The sequence below is a fragment of the Homarus americanus genome, unplaced genomic scaffold (assembly GCF_018991925.1).
Source record: "Homarus americanus isolate GMGI-L3 unplaced genomic scaffold, GMGI_Hamer_2.0 scaffold32929, whole genome shotgun sequence".
Classification (NCBI taxonomy): domain Eukaryota; kingdom Metazoa; phylum Arthropoda; class Malacostraca; order Decapoda; family Nephropidae; genus Homarus; species Homarus americanus.
The window spans coordinates 15,600,786-15,620,035 of record NW_024737097.1 but is presented as its reverse complement, the minus strand read 5'-3'; the positions used below and the strand labels follow the sequence as shown (position 1 = coordinate 15,620,035).

Below are 19,250 nucleotides of genomic sequence, written 5' to 3'. Positions count from 1 at the left end.
AATATTTATGTATATGTTTGTGATGATAATATATTAAATTTTAACTTTATGGTTAATTGTATGTAAATATATTATTGTACTGTATATAAAAGTAACAGAATTAATATATCTCATACATACATACATAACAATAGCATATAAGTATTCTTTTCGCCTACCTGCAGCCTCTTTATCCATCATCTTAGGTTGAACATCTTGATCAAAGTTCATCTCTTAAGGTACAATACAGTAATACTTATGTAATGTTATAGTGTTTCCAATGTTCCTTATATACCTTCACAAATATTTCGTGGACAAAATTTAATTACCTACAGCATGTAATAATTTGTTTTAAAAATTATTTAACAGAACCTAATAATAATACAGTACATCAACATAATGTTGGCTAAGATTAGTTCTCAACTACAACTATTATAAAAATCCTGATATAAGTATCACCTAACATCATCAAAATATATTGTTTAAAGATGAAATTTTGCAGATGAAATGTTGCTTAATTAAAGCAGAAGTTTTAATATCAGGACATGAAAAGATTGTCAATAGTAACTAAAGAATTTTCTTTCATACTTATGTCACATGACTGTGATACCATTAGTACCCAGGGTTACTAGGTCACATCAGTTTGTGTCTTTTCTTAGTATTAAAAATCTAACTACATCCTTCAGTACTTTTTTATTATTAATTATTATTATTATTACAAGTAACATTATTATTATTGTGTGAAATTAATAAGTTTTTTAGTAAGTAATATTTGTGAGGCATACATAACCAAGTGAATTGTAGAGTATAGTGACAGTGAAGGAGTTGGCAGAGGAAGTCGTGTTGGATGACGTCCAGTAATTAAAAAAAAATCTCCCATTCCTTTGAATCCGGTTGGATACAAATTGTCCATAATCGTTCCTCTCCAACAGTTCTTAGTGCCGTTGTGTCATGAATATTATTGCTTGCTAATTATTATAAGCAGTGTCGGATTAACCTCTTCGGAGCCCAGGTGTTATATTATAAAGTTTAGGAATTCCCTTCTTTTACTTATAAAAACTGCGAGGTCCCTAGGGGTTAACTCCGCTAGATAACACGAATTTCAAAATCACAGTATGCAATTAACCACATTTTGGAAGTGATGAATTTGGGAGAAAAGAAATCTGCGTTTAGTGTTCGTTTTTACTGCAGGTTCCCTAGGCTGTGACCCTATCTTACTCTGGCCTTGAATATAAGATGTAATATTGTTATTTTTAAATGATATACAATATAAATGGCCTAAAAATAAACGGCAATTGTTGAAGAACGGAGTAGATAATTTGGGTAAATAAAAACAATGTTAATAAATAATTTATTTGTTTCCTTGGTTGGCACGCATACAACATTCACTCCTATGCCTACGAGCAAAAGTACTAGTGTTTATAAACTGGGAAATAACAATAAACTAGTGTTAACTACAATTATTAAGAGTAAGAGTCACAAGATCAAGAAAACCCTCTGATGATCTGGAATAAAATGTCATATTTAACACTTTAAGAAACCAACCTTATGTCTAAGAGTGCACATACACCGGATATCACGAAAGATGTTAAGTATATACTATATGTATGTTTTATTTGGTGTAGTAATTATAGTTATAGTGCACGGATGTGAGGAAATACTGTGACTGGCAGGGAAGGCCACGTCACTAACATCTTGTGGAAGGTACAACACCGGGAAATAAAGTTAACCTTTTCCCTGGCGAGAAATATATATCCAGTATATGTATACATACATATCGCACAAAGTACACATAAACCTAATGATAATAATAAATAAGGGAAAAATCTTGAAAATGACTGGATTATTTCACCATCTTCACTTACACGAAACAAATGTAGAACCATGTTATATACAGGTGGCACTGGACAAGTGTATCATCAACGCCTGATAGCTGGAAGGTAAGCAATATCTGTCCAACAAGGGTTGTGCATACACCAAAACTCGTGCCAAACATGTATCGACACCATCTTGGCAATACTTGGTAAAGTACGGCTGTATGTAATGGGGATTGTGATTGTTGGATCTGTTTTGGGCTGTATTACTGTCAAGATAAATATTCAACAATCCAAAGGTACAATTTTTATATTAAACTATTCATCGTTATTTAAGATCATGAGAAGTTGCCAAATATTCATAAATTTGCTTCAGTAATGTAGAATATTATATTAATGAATTGGCAACACAACTACAACCAGTGCTGCCACAATATTCCCACATCATCAAATTTCAACATCACATGATCCACATTCAATCTTGAGTGTTTCATGAAGAAATTCATTTTCTTTACAACGTGAGGATTATATGATATAATTTGACATAAGTTTAAGGGCAGATACTGTGCAATAGACTCAACTGACACAATAATTGCATATGTGAGTACAAGAGCCAGGGGTGGGGTCGATGCATCTTTGATTGGCTGTACCTGCCCGCTTCATGGCCTACTTGTCTTTGCCACTCAGTGGTGGTGATGTAAGCAAGCCAGGTGAATCCAGATTATTAACACAAGCTTTGCAACAATGCCCAGACCACTGTAGGCCGGAGATCCGTGGATCAGTGTGTACCTCAGTGTCTCACTTTCCCATATGAGTAAAGCCAACAACCAGCGCAGGTTTTTTAGCCTATCAGAAACAAAGTAGCAACATGCATATAATACCATGTTCTTTATTGTCTTTGATGCGGGTTTTAATTATCTTTTACTCGATAACTTTATAAGTACGGGTTTTTTTATTTCTTCCCCACAACTATACTTTTATCAGTTGCTAGTAGACATAATCTCCAAATTATTATGTAGTAACGAAAAGCAAATATCTCTTAAATATATTTGTAAGGGCATATTGACCCAAAGACAAATTTTCTGTCATTATTATGGAGTGGAAATATTAGATAAAACTGTGAATAAAGCGTGCAACTCTATCTGCAAGACTTTGATGCAATTTGGTATTGCCACTTGAATATGCTTCGTAGGCTTCTCCATCGACTTCACCTCCTTCAGTGGTATTAGTGCCCCTTGGGGGTGCTCCATCTGTAGGGGCTCTGACTACCACTGCAGGTACTTCATCTTTGATGTCCTCTGTAATTGTTCCAGTTTTATTTTTTGGGGGGGAGTCACTATCGTCTACAGTTGACAAAACAGCCTCACCCCCAGCAGAGTCTACAGATATTGTTGGATCATCAACATATTTATCTTCCACTTCCTTTTTTTCATCTTCTGCCTGGGATAATTTTTCATTGTTGGTGAGATCTTGGAAGGCTTCCCCGTTAATGCTAACCTTAACTGACCCGGCTGTTTCACTGGCTTCTGCCTCTGTTGTGCCCACCTCCCCTGCCTCGGCGTGTTCAACAGTATCACTAGAAGTAATAGTTCCTTCATCAGCCTGAGCAGCTTCATGTATTATTGGTGCCTCTGTGAAAATTTTATTCTCCTGTCCTGTGGATACATCTTTGATGGTCGTTTCTGCCTCGTTAGCTTCCACTCTTGGTGTTGTAGTCTGCACTTCCTCTGCTGCCTCGTTAGCTTCCACTCTTAGTGTTGTGGTCTGCACTTCCTCTGCTGCCTCGTTAGCTTCCACTCTTAGTGTTGTAGTCTGCACTTCCTCTGCTGCCTCGTTAGCTTCCACTCTTAGTGTTGTGGTCTGCACTTCCTCTGCTACCTCGTTAGCTTCCACTCTTAGTGTTGTAGTCTGCACTTCCTCTGCTGCCTCGTTAGCTTCCACTCTTGGTGTTGTAGTCTGCACTTCTCTGCTGCCTCGTTAGCTTCCTTGGTGTTGTAGTCTGCACTTCCTCTGCTGCCTCGTTAGCTTCCACTTTAGTGTTGTGGTCTGCACTTCCTCTGCTGCCTCGTTAGCTTCCACTCTTAGTGTTGTAGTCTGCACTTCCTCTGCTGCCTCGTTCCACTCTTAGTGTTGTGGTCTGCACTTCCTCTACTGCCTCGTTAGCTTCCACTCTTGGTGTTGTAGTCTGCACTTCCTCTGCTGCCTCGTTAGCTTCCACTCTTAGTGTTGTGGTCTGCACTTCCTCTGCTGCCTCGTTAGCTTCCACTCTTAGTGTTGTAGTCTGCACTTCCTCTGCTGCCTCTGTTAGCTTCCACTCTTAGTGTTGTGGTCTGCACTTCCTCTGCTGCCTCGTTAGCTTCCCTCTTGGTGTTGTAGTCTGCACTTCCTCTGCTGCCCTGTTAGCTTCCACTCTTAGTGTTGTAGTCTGCACTTCCTCTGCTGCCTCGTTAGCTTCCACTCTTAGTGTTGGTCTGCACTTCCTCTACTGCCTCGTTAGCTTCCACTCTTGGTGTTGTAGTCTGCACTTCCTCTGCTGCCTCGTTAGCTTCCACTCTTGGTGTTGTAGTCTGCACTTCCTCTACTGCCTCGTTAGCTTCCACTCTTAGTGTTGTGGTCTGCACTTCCTCTGCTGCCTCGTTAGCTTCCACTCTTGGTGTTGTGGTCTGCACTTCCTCTGCTGCCTCGTTAGCTTCCACTCTTAGTGTTGTGGTCTGCACTTCCTCTGCTGCCTCGTTAGCTTCCACTCTTAGTGTTGTGGTCTGCACTTCCTCTACTGCCTCGTTAGCTTCCACTCTTAGTGTTGTGGTCTGCACTTCCTCTGCTGCCTCGTTAGCTTCCACTCTTGGTGTTGTGGTCGGCTCTTCCTCATTTGTCGGCGTAATAGTTATAATTGATGAAGTTCCCTTGGATGCGCTTTTGATAGTCTCTTCCCCTCCGTCCTTCACTGGATATTTGGTTGCTGTAGGCGTGACCGCAGGTTGGGCAGTTCCCTGACTTTCATTATTACTTGTGTATTGTCCTGTGCCAGTTTCAGGAAGAGTCGCATAAATGTCTTCATTGTCATCTGCAACAGAGGGCAAATCATTAGGACACATGAATTTACCCTACTTTTGACACAAAGAAAAATATCCATCACTCCAGTGTAAATTTTTTTGGTGTTTTACTGAATATAAGAAGAATATAAAGGAAATATACTGCACTTTACAAATTGCTTTTTCATTAAGTTTTGAATGTTCAAATAAGGGTCTATGTAACAAGTATCCTGCCAAGTTATCTGTTGTCTATTTTGTATTTTTCTAAACCAATCTTGTTGACTTGACTAAAATTATACAAACTCAAACTTTCCTATTCTAGCCAAATTTATTACTGAATATATTTAAAGTCTGACCAAATTATGTTATTGGATCGCTATAACTTAAGCACATTAATTCAGATCTACCTACATATCCACTATTTTAATGTTGATAATCCAATTATCTGTATCATAACTTATACCAATTTAGTTCTGTCAAACTGAGAAAACCACTTTATTAATGCCGAGGTAGGGAACGAACTTGCTAACAGCGACAAACATTGATAGGTTGAAATGGCAGCCGAGAGAACGGGTATTACATCTGGGGGTGAATTATATGACCTCACACAATGTATCAAATGTATCAAACTAAACCAAGAGACAAGATTGGACCAATACTGTCAGATACCGGCGAGCTAATGGATAACGACAGAGAAATGAGAAATAATCAGAACAGATATTTTTCAACAGTTTTCACCACAGAAAATTTAAACATGATACCCGAGGCGCCGACTTTATACAGAGATAGTGAAGAAAATAGATTAAACGAGATGGTAGTGATTAAAAACGATGTTAGTAAGCAAATAGACAAACCTAATAAGTCACCAGGTTCCGATAAGATATTTGCCAGAGTATTGAAGGAATGTAAGGACGAGCTTAGTATGCCCTTAGCAAATTTGCTTAACATGTCCTTAAAAACGGGTGTAGTACCAGAATCTTGGAGGATATCGTATGTAATACCGATTTTTAAGAAGGGAGATAGATCACTATCCTCTAACTACCGTCTAATCAGTTTAACATAAATTGTAGGCAAATTACTGGAAGCAATAATTTCAAATATTATTCGAAATCACCTGGAGAAGCACAAATTGATCAATCATTCCCAACATGGCTTCACAAGTGGGCGTTCATGTCTGTCAAATCTATTAATATTCTTTTCATCGTTTCAAATCCATGGGCGAAGGCATGATTATGATGTGGTATACCTCAACTTTAGAAAAGCCTTCGACAAAGTCCCCCACGAAAGACTAACACGAAAAGTGGAGGCTCATGGAATTGGAGGAGATATTCTAAAACGAATTAAGGCGTGGCTACAGGACAGGAAACAGTAAGTAAGCATTAGCTGCACCAAATACAATTGGGGTAACATCACTAGTGGAGTACCCCAAGGCTCAGTACTTGGACCATTATTATTTATTATATACATAAACGACATCGATTTAGGCGTAGACAGCAACATAAGTAAATTTGCTGATGACACTAAAATAGGAGTGTAATTAAATATGACGAGGGCTCTGCAAAACTACAGGATGATCTAAATAAATTCTTTGCATGGTCTGAAAAATGGCAGATGAAATTTAATGTGGACAAATGTAAATTACTCAGTATAGGAGATGTAAACAGAGAAACCAGATACCAGATGAACAACGATGCCATAGAGAAATCCGACTGCGAGAGAGATTTAGGAATAATGATAAGTAGGAACCTTAAGCCAAGTAAACAATGTGTTTTTGCTCGTAACAAGGCTAATAAAGTACTTGGGTTCATACAAAGGAGTGTTAGTTACAAGACTAGCGAGGTCATCCTAAAACTGTATCTTGCTCTTGTGAGACCACACCTGGATTACTCAGTTCAGTTCTGGTCACCGTACTACAGAATGGATATTGAATCCCTAGAAAGAATTCGGAGGAGAATGACAAGACTAATCAAAGACATTAGGAACCATGAGTACAGAGACAGATTAAAGCATCTTAATTTCCACTCCCTCGAGAGACGTAGAGTGAGAGGCGATATGATAGAGGTGTATAAATGGAAGTCAGGGCTAAACAAAGGTGACATAACAAAGGTACTCAACTTATCCAACCAGAAGCGAACTCGTAGCAATGGTTTGAAATTAGACAAATTTTGATTTAGGCGCGAGAGAGGTAAACACTAGTTTGGAAATAGAGTAGTGGATGAATGGAAAAAGTTACCAAACATCATCATAAACTCAAATACACTGGATAGCTTCAAATATACGCTGGACGGATATATGAGCGATGGGGTTTAGGTGTAAACGGGACTTCCCAATATGGACCAATAGGCCCGCTGCATTTTTTTCCATTCTTATGTTCTTGCAATTATAATCGATGTGATATTCTCGTCACAGAACAGTTTCACACAGCAGCTAAGGAGCTTGCATTATATTCTACAATGTAAATATTATAGGGTATATAAAGGGTATTTCAGACAAAAAGGGTAATTTACTGCAAAGTACAGTACCTCTTGATACATAAAATACCTTTTTTCACACCTGCTGGGGTATATTGCTCTCCATAATACCTTTCTTCGGACACGGTCGTATATATTGAAGTCCATTATACCCTTTATGTTCCAATTGGTTCTTACATTATCACCTACGGATGATTTTTACTTTGTCTCCAGGTAATGTTTATTCATTATTTGTGAAATGCTTACAATATAACACTGAGTGGGAACCGAAACGTAAATATCCATAATTTTCTTAAAGAGTATTTTATTAGAATAGAATTAGTTTTATTGGGACATGAAGCATAACTGCTCATTAAAGTGGCCAGACACCACCTCACACTGCTTCTCCTCATTTACTTTGTAACTTAATGAGCTAAAAAATGGGAGTTTCAAAATTATTTCTGATTTATTACATGTGCTTCTCTACACCTGTACATGGGGAGGAGAGGAGAACATAACGGTAAAGGGGGAAGAAAGAGACAAAGCATAAAGGAATATTTAAAACACCTACGGTTGAGAATAGTGTGTTGATGGAGCCAATGAGTGCTGGGTTACTTCTTTTTCACAGCCAATCAGTGCCATGCTGATTGGAGCGGAGCCCGCCACGAAAGGCGGGGTTCTAAGTCATTATTTTTTTAGTTATTTTGTATTAAAAAGGGGAATATTTAAAGTGATAATAAGTTTGTCAGAGTAAAAATATTGACGAAGGGCGTGGGCATGCTGCAGAGAGTCATGACCTGTCATTGTGGGAAGAGAATTATTGCAAAGTGGGAATGTAATTTAATGAGTGTGCTCCAGGTCGTGAGTCTAGCACTATGTCGTATCCGGTTGTGTATGATGATACCACCTACTGTATAGTGTTTGTGGTACAGGAGGTCCTTGTTATAAGAGCAGTTTCGCAGTTAAGTGGTCAATTTTTTGTGACCATCCATGTAAAAAGTCCCTGCATTTAAGTGGATTCCACTCAAAAACTCTGAAAACTCCGGATAAAATCTACGGATTTAAAACTCCCGATAAAATATACGGATTTTTAGCCGAAGCGTTTGAAATTTCTTCCTTTTCCTGGCGTCATGCATGCACACACGTCCCAGCACCAGTCTCCCACTCTGTTTCGTCCAGACTAGTACTGTGTTGTGTTTATGCCTGCTTTTGTTGTGTTTTTTCATGCTAGTTGTAGTGAATTAATTTATCATTTTTGTAGCCATGAGTTTCCAAACCAAAAGAAAGCACATAAACTTTAGTATAGATGTAAAATTAGATGTGATTAGACGAAAGAAGGGTAGGACTGGACATTCCACCTAGTCCTTTCTTTTTCAACCTCTGACTAATCCTCCATCCCCCAACACCCACCACTAACGCCAAACATCTCTACCTTTGAAGCGAAGTATGAAAAAAAAAAAGTCTAATAAATATTTTGTCTCAATGAACCACTGGAGTGAGTGCTCACCAGCAACGGTTGCTGCGGACTACCAGGTCGCTGGCACAACCTACGTTGCACACATCGTCCCCAATGAACTTTAAGGACATTAAATAACTTATAAAGTAAAATAATTTCTTAAAATAATATATCAAATGTATAACAAATGGTTCTAAGGTAAATTTTTTTTAAATATATCATAAAATTCTCTTGAGTGTCGAGTACAATGCCATGGTCCCAATTTGGCCTATTTCCATTATTTCTTATGGGATCAATTCCCCGCTTTAAGTGGTACCACTGACATGATCTTTGCTGCCCGCCATATACAGGAAAAGTACAGAGAACAGCGTCGTGACCTGTACATGGCCTTCATCGACCTAACCAAGGCCTTCAACTTGGTCAACAGGGAAGCCCTCTGGCGAACCATCAGCCATTTTGGCTGCCCACCAAAATTCATTGCCATCGTGAGGCAACTCTACGATGGCATGAACGGCAGTGTCCTGCAAAATGGCACCCAGTCTGAATTCTTCCCCATCCAAACGGGGGGTAAAACAAGGATGTGTACTGGCACCAACTCTCTTTTCCATTTTCTTGGTTACCTTCCTTACTCGTGCCAGTGCCAATTTAGCCGGCGGGGTGGACATCGAGTACCGGATGAAGGATCTTTTCAACATTTAAGACGACTCCAGGCAGGAACAAAGGTGTCAGCAGCTTCCATTACTGAACTTCAGTATGCAGACGACCTCACCCTTGTCACTCACACTGAACATTACCTCCAGGAGATCCTGAACACCTAGGCAGATGCGTATGCACACTTCGGCCTTCAGGTGAATGTACTTAAGACTCAGATTCTCTTCAGCCTACCCCTGGTTCAGCCACACCTTCACCATTCATTCAGCTCAACGGTACTACCCTCTCTAATGTTACCCACTTTCGGTATCTCGGCTCCCACCTGTCCACCACCGCTGACATCGATGAAGAGATTCAACATCGGATCAGAAGTGCTTCTCAAGACTTTGGCAGACTCCGTACCCGTGTCTTCAGCTGTAGGGAGCTGAAATTATCTACGAAGTTGCACGTATATCGGAAACGAGACATGGGTCACATACAGGATGCACCTCAAGGCACTTGAAAACTTTCACCAACGTAGTCTACGTTCGATCCTCTGTGTTTAGTGGGAAGACAAGAGAACAAGTGCCAGTATTCTTGCTGACACCAAGTGTAGAAGCATCGAGGCGACCATTTGACTTAGTTGTGCTTTATTTGAGTATGTAAGTCATCTTGTAATGTAACTGAACTTATTATCACGTGTTAATTAATTGTCCATGCACCATTAGTTTCCTTGCACAAGACGCATTTTTGTGAAATTTTGTTTTAACCTATGATTCTGGCTGCGATATCCTTCATAAACCAGACGCTGTGTCTGTGTTGACGGCTACCGGGAATCGGTAGCCAGCTGCAGGCAGGATTTACTCGAGTAAACAGGGATTGAGATCTGAATGGGTGGCGCGCCTGGCTGCAGATTCATAGACTTAGGTCTGCAGCGGTGCACGGACTGAACCCGGAGCCTGGACTCTTGTGTCACTAAGCATGAGCCTGGAGATGGTTTGACTGAGTGTGAACCTTAAGCAGTGTTTGAATCCAAGTTGGCATGAGCCCTGTGTACCCATCATTATTTCTACCCCTACACCAGTTCACCCAGCTGTAAACTGGTACCTAAATTTACAACTTGAGGAAGTGAATGTGGTTGAGTGCAGTACCGACCATGCTGTCTCCTAGTGTACCGAAGGTATATTATACAGTGTGTTGCATCCACACTGCCCTTAACGGGCAGTCATACCTATGGCACCCAGTTTCACTTTTCACTTGTAGAGCTCGAGAAACCACTCCGGAAATCAATTTGCACAGCGAGGAGATGCCAACAATATTTTTTGAACACAAAAAATCATATACTTTTGCACAGGAATTTCTTCTTGACTATTACTTGTAGTAATACAGAAATCAAACATTCGGAAAGGATCAACAGCTGTACTGCAAACAGCACAATTTGAACTAGGGATTTTAATTCCTCGATCATTTCCATGAAAACTTATGAAGCACAACAGAATTCTCCCGCCTGTATTTAGTTTATTTGTATACGTTCTATAGGTACTAATAGAATATGGTGTTGTTATTGGTGATAACACCTGACGGAGAACAGTGGTCGTGGGATGCACAGCAAATGCCGGGGATGTGGTGGCCCTCGCAGTCGTGCCTCCACTCGCAGACGACCACAGAGCACACGATATCCCCTCCCGTGCAGTGACATGTCTCACAGGGATTATTTGGATCCACTACTTGCTCGCCAGTCTGGTACACCACCCCGTATCTCTCGCAGTCTGAAGGGAGGAGTGTACGTCACAAACTGTCAAGGGAAGTGATTGGGGGCAAAATTTGGGCGAGATGGGTGGAGATGTCATGCTGTGGATCTTAGTTGGTGTGCTCATCAGAAGGTATCCAAGGATAGAAACAAGTGAAGGTTGGGTAGGGAGGATGGGTTGTATTGATGAGTGTCTTGTGGGATACCATAAATGAAGGTAGTCGGTGACTTGGTCATTGACTGGCTTATAGGGATGTTTATTACCTATGATATTACCTGTTTGTGTCTTTACTGTAGTTGCTTAACAAATTAATGGCTCCTTCACACCTTCAAAAATTACACTAGCTACTTCTGTATCGAGCTTTCTTAAATTTTAATAGTTCGGGCAGCTTGTTACTTCCTAATGCACAGCAGTCCGTTCTCGCTCTTTATTGGTCCATGAGTAAAACACAGTAAGTGGACCAAACATTTTTACTTATGCAGAAAATACCTCAACAAAAGGACCACCTCAAGAATCGACTGGATAAGGTTCTTGGGCAATGAAAAAAAAATTAGGGGAGGAATATTTGGCCTGGAATTCACTTATAAGAGCTATAGGTTATTACTTAGCGACTTATTTTACTTTGAAAGTCCTGTTCCCCAATGCCATTTTTTTTTATTTTACACACACCTCAGAACCTACCCATAGGCTCCCACGCATGGCCAAGCCAAGCCAAATTACCACGGCCATGAACGGAAAATACAACTGCAGGCGTCCAATTAAGAGGCATTAAGATATATTTTATTAGTGTGTGATTTTTGACCTGTGGTGGTATACCTGTATATTGCTCAGGTGCGTGGAGAGCCAACGTCCGCAGTGGTTGTAGGAGGCGGTAGTAAAGTCTCATAACTAGGAACACTCATCTGACCTCAACCACACACTAGTATGTCTGCAAGAGTCGACTAGGAACCAATACAGTTTCACACAGTTCATTACAACAGGATCCACGAAAAGTATATGAATATTTACGACTAAAATGCTAATGAATGGACAAAATTAACATAAATGGCTTTATTGGAATAAGATTTCGTCAGAAGTTAACCATCTGATAGTAATTTGTTTCTTTGTCCAACTTTTCGTAACTAGATGTAATTCATATTTTTGTATGACTAGTTTCTGTAACTAAACCGGAATTCGCACTTAAAAGACCTGAATTGTAGAAGCACGGTAATGCATTATAACATCAGCCACGTCCACATACTCAAGTCTGATTTCATATGATGATAGTGTTGATCTTTATTAAGTACTTCTGCCCTTTTATCGGTTATGTTTTCGACTTAATCGGTAACAGTATTAACACTACCCGTCAATGAAGGCAAAACCTAACGTAACCTAACCGGAGTGAGCTTGGTGCCTTAGTGGAATATACTGCCTCTGTGGTTCAATACAGTGGCGTGTGGGAAACAAGAGTTGCAACATAGCCGCCTGTATATCTACCAATAGTGTTCGTGTAAAGGGGAGTAAAATGAATATCAGTGTATTGCTCTATTGTCATTTTTGTTGTTTCTGTGGTTATGATATGTGAAGTACTAAATATTCCACAAACCACAGTCGCACTAGACCACAAAAAACCACTTGCGGATAAAATTATTCAACACTAATTTCTTTACGTACGCTTCTGTACAATGACAAAAAGCCCCGGGGATATGTTTATGTGTATAGGTCAATGGTTTTTGCATTACAGTATTAGTTTTGATTCACAAATATATTAATACTGGGAGTCAGAGGGTTAGTTAACAAGTAACTTAGGAGAGTTTTTATATCGAAGAAAACTTCTTTCTTACCTCAAGAATGTCGCCCAAAGTAATGACGATTTGCTATTTTCGTGATATTTTTTGTTTTTCGTTCTCAACTCTATTTTACATTGGCGCGCTACTTCTTGGTGACGCCATTATTGACTGTTTTAACCTGAACGTGGAAGGTTTCAGAGACAGGAACGCTTCCCAGCGACTGTTCCAAACATTCACACATCCGGCGACTATACTACATTACGTGATTTATCGTAGAGAATGTGAACCAATCAAACCTACAATATTTTAAGTTAGGTTAGGTAGGTTTTGGTTAGGTAAGGTATAAAAGGTTTGCTGATAAGTGTTTGGTGATCGGGAAACGTTCTATCGGTCGCTGCTAAGTGTTGGTCACTTGTTGAAGTGCTACACACGACGTCCTCGAGTGGATAGAACAGATTTATTTTTAACAAAAACTAAGGAAAAACAATTTTATGAAAATTGCAAATCCTGATTTTGGTTATGTTTTTAAGGTAAGAATGAAGTTAATTTAGCTGCTTTACAAAAACTTTCTGAAGATGCGGGTTAGCACGTTCTCCCACGCCAGAGTATTATTCCAAACCTCTCAACAATGTGCTTTGTTTTGTAGTTGACAGTTTTTCCTCAAGAGTATGACTTTATGAAACTTTAATGTTGATCTAGGAAAATTAATTAGATTGTATTTAAATATCGAAAACGGTATGTCGTATTAATATTTTGGCTTCGCAAAGTAAACATTAAGGCGAGTTCATTTAGCAAATTTTTCATGATATCGCATAAGGAAACGTAATCAGAGCATTTTTTTAATATTGAATATTAGTGTCAAATCATTGTGCATCATAATTTTCAAATTGGTGCAGACAAACTTTATGTGGGATATGTGCAATAAAGAATTGTGTACTTCACAAGTGCTGGTAAATGATAGAGAACTCACCACACTGGTACTCTGGACAGCACTCGTCAGCTTGCTGGATGGCTCGGCAGCCAGGATTGAATAAACAATCTATCCTCTTACAAGCAAACCCTGGCGGCGTGCACTGGCATTCCTCACAAGGGTCCGCCGTCGGTATAAACTCCCCACGTTCATACAAAATCCCGTCGACGCTACAGACTTTAAAGAAAACGGAGTTATTGTTAAGTTACAGAAAACGACAGGGTAGAATTACTGGTAACCTCAACTAATACAATTATAAATCCGCGAAAACGAACAAACGAATATTAATTTAAATAATCATTATTAATCAGATATGTACTGAACTGGATTAACGCTGTTATAGAGACATGTGATGCATAATTTCTTTCTCATACGTTATCTGTAGACTGAGTTAGCCAGTGCTTGTTATAGTGGGGAGCCTTGACCAATGATCACTGGTTCAGTGACCTAACCTATGTTGTGGGGACATAATTTGATAAGGACTTCCCAAACTTAAGACATTATGTCACCAATAAGCAAGGTAAAGGCTTCACTCAACCTTAGATCCAAGAAATTTCCCCAACGTTCATATTCTCTTATCAATTAATACTCGTGGTTTCTGCCAAAATAAATGTTATCTAATTATGGTTGGCAATTTGAGGAGAGTCAAGTATCGCACAAAATAACTCGTTACAGACAACCAACGTGTTTATATAATTACAACTCTGTGTTCCCAACGTGCCACTCCTGGGGGTCGTGGGAATGGGACAGATAAACAAATGGAGTAGAAAGCCTTATCTTGTCTGCACATTAATACTGGTCTACATAATCTCTTATGATTTATATTACAGCGCAATAACAAAACAAAATAATTTCTCAATATAGTGTGTCCGTTTTCTATGGTGTTTTATCAGAGAAAATTATAAGCGCTTCAAAGGGGTAACTTGTATAGTGTATATACTGTGTGATTTTTGTACGAATTACACCAGAGTCTATGCATATAGCCTTAGGTCTATATATAGATAAGATTAAGGGGGAAAATTCAAGGATTCTATATGATTGTTTGGAAAGCGTAATTGCTATGTTATAGTGTAATATAGTGAACAGAGTAATGGTGTTAATATGAACTGTATTGTGTGTTTACGTCTGTGTGAGGTTAAATATACGTATTACTATATAAATTCTTTTGTGTTTGAGAATGTGTTTTTTTTTCGCCATTTGAATATTACTTTGTAGTGCTAATACTGTTGCTGGATTATTCCCTCCTAACTCTAACAGTTCACGCCTCTGTAGTATCGTCAACACATTCGCGCTCAACGTGTGGGACAACAGGTAGGAAGGTCACGGCATGTGTGGAAAGTTCTTCAACTCACAGACAAATATACAATGTTATGGCAGCTGAACTAATGGTAGGTCGTAACCTAATATTATTAACATTTTAGGCCCGTTATGATCTATGGAATACCATACATTGTAACGAACTTATCTTCAGATTATTATTATTATTATTCATACTTACTATGTACACATCATACTATTAACCTTCTAAAGTTGTGTACAGTAAGGTGTGTGTAGTAAGGTGTGTACAGTAAGGTGTATACAGTAAGGTGTGTACAGTAAGGTGTGTGCAGTAAGGTGCGTACAGTAAGGTGTGTACAGTAAGGTGTATACAGTAAGGTGTGTACAGTAAGGTGTGTGCAGTAAGGTGCGTACAGTAAGGTGTGTGCAGTAAGGTGTGTGCAGTAAGGTGCGTACATACCTGGGGTGCTGTCTACGTAGGTCACTTTGACTTGGTCGGAGGAGCCCAACTTTCGCGAGATGGGAGCTGTAGATCAGAGAAATCTTTAATTACCTCAACACAAAACATACGTCAAGATCAACTGCATGATTACACCAATTACAAGTAACTACAGAATGTCATGTCAACACACTCAATTGTTAACCCTTATAAAGAAAACTCCTTATATAGAGTGTACTCTTGTAGTGATTTATGTGAGTGTGAATGTATTGTGGTGAAGATCTCTCAGTTTTTAACAAGTTTCGAGTATAAGTCATGGGATGTGGTGGACTATGGTGAATGTATTTAATTTTGCGTACAGTAATTAGTTTTCTCTGTACTGAACTTGTGGTATACGTGTCGAGATTAAACGGAAGGGGATCTTCTAGAGGTTGGGGGGTGTCAATATCTTACCTGGGTATTAGACAAAGCCTCCGAGGACGACAAACACTCAATTAAAGTGAAAAGTAAGACAAAAGTCCCCACTTTTTTATATGTGTATTTGTTTTTAAGATCCCTATCTAGGTACACATAATAGTGATGCTATAAGGCAGATATGTAACCTATTTCAAGGTATGGATGTCATGCCTCAGAGTGGGGTAATTGGGGAATAATTTGTTTGGGTAATACTCACTCGCTCCCACGACAGCCACCCCCACGACCATGAGCAGAATAGTACGCCACATCGCTGCCTGCAAGAACAAGAAACAAGAGTTAGTTGGTGAGACAAATTATATAAAATAAAAAGTTTTAAAATACTGTACTGTTATACCAGGTGAAAAGTGGCTTAATGAGACCCTAGACTGAATATTTGTAATTTTATACATACTGTACATAAGAACATAAGAATGGAGGAAACTGCAGCGGGCCTATTGGCCCATACTGGGCAGTCCCGTTTACACCCAACCCCTATTGCTCATATAAGCATCCAACCTATGTTTGAAGCTATTCAGCGTATTCGAGTTAATGATGATATTTGGTAACTTGTTCCATTCATCCAATACTCTGTTTCCAAGCCAGTGTTTACCTATTTCACGCCTAAATCTAAATTTGTCTAATTTAAAACCATTGTTACGAGTTCGCTCCTGGTTGGATAGTTTGAGTACCTTTGTAATGTCCCCTTTGTTTAGCCCTGCCTTCCACTTATACAGTATACCTCTATCAGGTCGCCCCTTGCTCTACGTCTCTCGAGGGAGTGCAAATTAAGATGCTTTAACCTGTCTCTATACTCAAGGTTCCTAATGCCCGGGATTAGTCTTGTCATTCTCCTCTGAATTCTTTCCAAGGATTCTATATCCATTCTGTAATACGGTGACCAGAACTGAACTGCATAACCCAGGTGTGGTCTCACAAGAGCAAGATACAGTTATAGGATGACCTCGCTAGTCTTGTAACTAACACTCCTTTGTATGAAACCAAGTACTTTATTAGCCTTGTTACGAGCAAAAACACATTGTTTACTTGGCTTAAGGTTCCTACTTATCATTACTCCTAAATCTCTCTCGCAGTCGGATTTCTCTATGGCATCGTTGTTCATCTGGTATCTGGTTTCCATGTTTACATCTCCTATACTGAGTACTTTACATTTGTCCACGTTGAATTTCATCTGCCATTTTTCAGACCATTCGAAAAATTTGTTTAGATCTTCCTGTAGTTTTGCGGAGTCCTTGTCAGATTTAATAACGCGTCCTATTTTAGTGTCATCAGCAAATTTGCTTATGTTGCTGTCTATGCCGATATCTATGTCGTTTATTTATATAATAATAAATAATAATGGTCCAAGTACTGAGCCTTGGGGAACTCCACTTGTGACGTTGCTCCAATGGGACTTAGTGCCATTAATGCTCACTAGCTGTTTCCTGTCCTGTAACCACGCCCTAATCCATTTAAGGATATTTCCTTTGATGCCATGTGCTTCTCCCTTTCTAATTAGTCTTTCGTGGGGGACTCTGTCGAAGGCTTTCCTAAAGTCGAGATATACCACATCATAATTGTGCCCCTCGTCCACCGATTCGAAAACTGATGAAAAGAATGTTAATAAATTAGTTAGACATGAACATCCGCTTGTGAAGCAATGCTGGGAATCATTGATCAATCGGTGCTTCTCCAGGTGATTTCGAATAGAGTTTGAAATGATTGCTTCCAGTAATTTGCCTACTATTGATGTTAGACTGATTGGGCGGTAGTTAGAGGATAGTGATCTATCCCCCTTCTCGAAAATCGGTATTACATTCGCTATCCTCCAGGATTCTGGTACTACACCTGTTTTTAAGGACATGTTAAACAACTTTGCTAAGGGCATACTAAGCTCTTCCTTACACTCCTTTAATACTCTGGCAAATATCACATCGGGACCAGGTGACTTATTAGGCTTTAGTTTGTCTATTTGCTTACTAACATCGTTACTAGTCACTACTATCTCGCTTAATTTGTTTTCTTCACTATCTCTGAATAGAGTCGGTGCCCCGGGTATCATGTTTCAATTTTCGGTGGTGAAAACTGTTGAAAAATATTTATTCAAATTATTGCTCATTTCTCTGTCGTTATCAGTGAGCTCACCAGTATCTGACCGTATTGGTCCAATCTTTTCTCGTGTTTTAGTTTGATACATTTGGTAGAATCCTTTGGGGTTTGTCTTCGCCTCCCTTGCTATCCTTACCTCATTATTCCTCTTGGCTTTCCTTTTCTCGGTTTTAACCCTACTCACCAATACCCTATAATAATCCCGGAGGTAAATTTCGCCACGATTTATCCTTCTATCTATAGCCTTCCTTTGGCCAATGATGTTCTTTAAATAATTATTTATCCACTTAGGGTCATTGTTGTCTGATCTGAGTTTTTTGTATGGTATGTTCTGCCTTTGTGCATTAAGTAACTCATTATTTGAATTGTCGTGGAACTCGGCAATCTCAGATCTCGTTATCAGGTCGGTGTCATATGTCAGGTTCACGGCCAAGCGCGACATCCCCTCTCTCAGCTGCCTTTTTAAACTGTCAAAGTTTGCCCTTCTGAAATCTGGTACTTCAGTGGAATTTTCCTTACGTCTGCCCTGAAAATCTAACTGGAATCTAATTTCTTTGTGATCGCTGTTTGCAAGTTCGTTCCCTACCTCGACATTGCGAATGAGGTTTTCTCTGTTTGACAGAACTAAATCGAGTATATTATTACCCCGGGTGGGTTCGGTTATATGTCGACTTAGAAAACAATCCTGGATCGTCTCGAGAAAATCCTCTGATTCTGAGTTACCCGTAAGGTCAGTCCAATCTATTTGGCCAAGGTTAAAGTCGCCTACACTACAGACTTTGTTGTGTATGGAAGCCCTGCGCATTTCATCCCAGATAAGTCGCTCATTGACTCTATCAAGATTGGGAGGTCTATATATTACTCCTGTGATTAATTTTTTCCTACCGTCGATTAATTCTATCCAAATTGTTTCTGTATTCCGCTCAGTTTTTATTTCCTTATTAATTTCACACTTCAGATTATCCCTAACATAGATTGCTACTCCGCCTCCTTTCCTGGTCTGCCTATCGGTGTGGAACAGTTTGTAACCCGCAATTTGGTATTCGACCGGTAACTCACGTGTGTCTAGGTTGATCCATGTTTCAGTGAATGCTATTATATCGATTTTTTCGGTACATAC

General features: G+C 39.4%; 1 protein-coding gene across 5 annotated transcripts in view; it reads right to left on the bottom strand.

Moving 5' to 3' along the window:
- Positions 1-1,318: 1,318 nt before the first annotated feature.
- Positions 1,319-19,250, bottom strand: part of LOC121873240 (axoneme-associated protein mst101(2)-like) — a 37,734-nt gene continuing 19,802 nt past the window's right edge. The window contains exons 2-7 of one of the 5 annotated variants that reach the window (XM_042376631.1): positions 16,242-16,299; positions 15,590-15,655; positions 13,852-14,028; positions 4,571-4,857; positions 3,826-3,905; positions 1,319-3,735 (exon numbers count right to left, since the gene is read on the bottom strand). In XM_042376631.1, coding sequence (XP_042232565.1) covers positions 2,901-3,735; positions 3,826-3,905; positions 4,571-4,857; positions 13,852-14,028; positions 15,590-15,655; positions 16,242-16,293 — 1,497 coding nt within the window. In that variant the 5' untranslated portion in view covers positions 16,294-16,299 and the 3' untranslated portion in view covers positions 1,319-2,900. Of the gene's footprint in view, positions 3,756-3,825; positions 3,906-4,510; positions 4,858-13,851; positions 14,029-15,589; positions 15,656-16,241; positions 16,300-19,250 lie in introns of all 5 variants that reach the window. The other 4 variants (XM_042376633.1, XM_042376630.1, XM_042376632.1 and 1 more) reach the window with 4 other exon arrangements.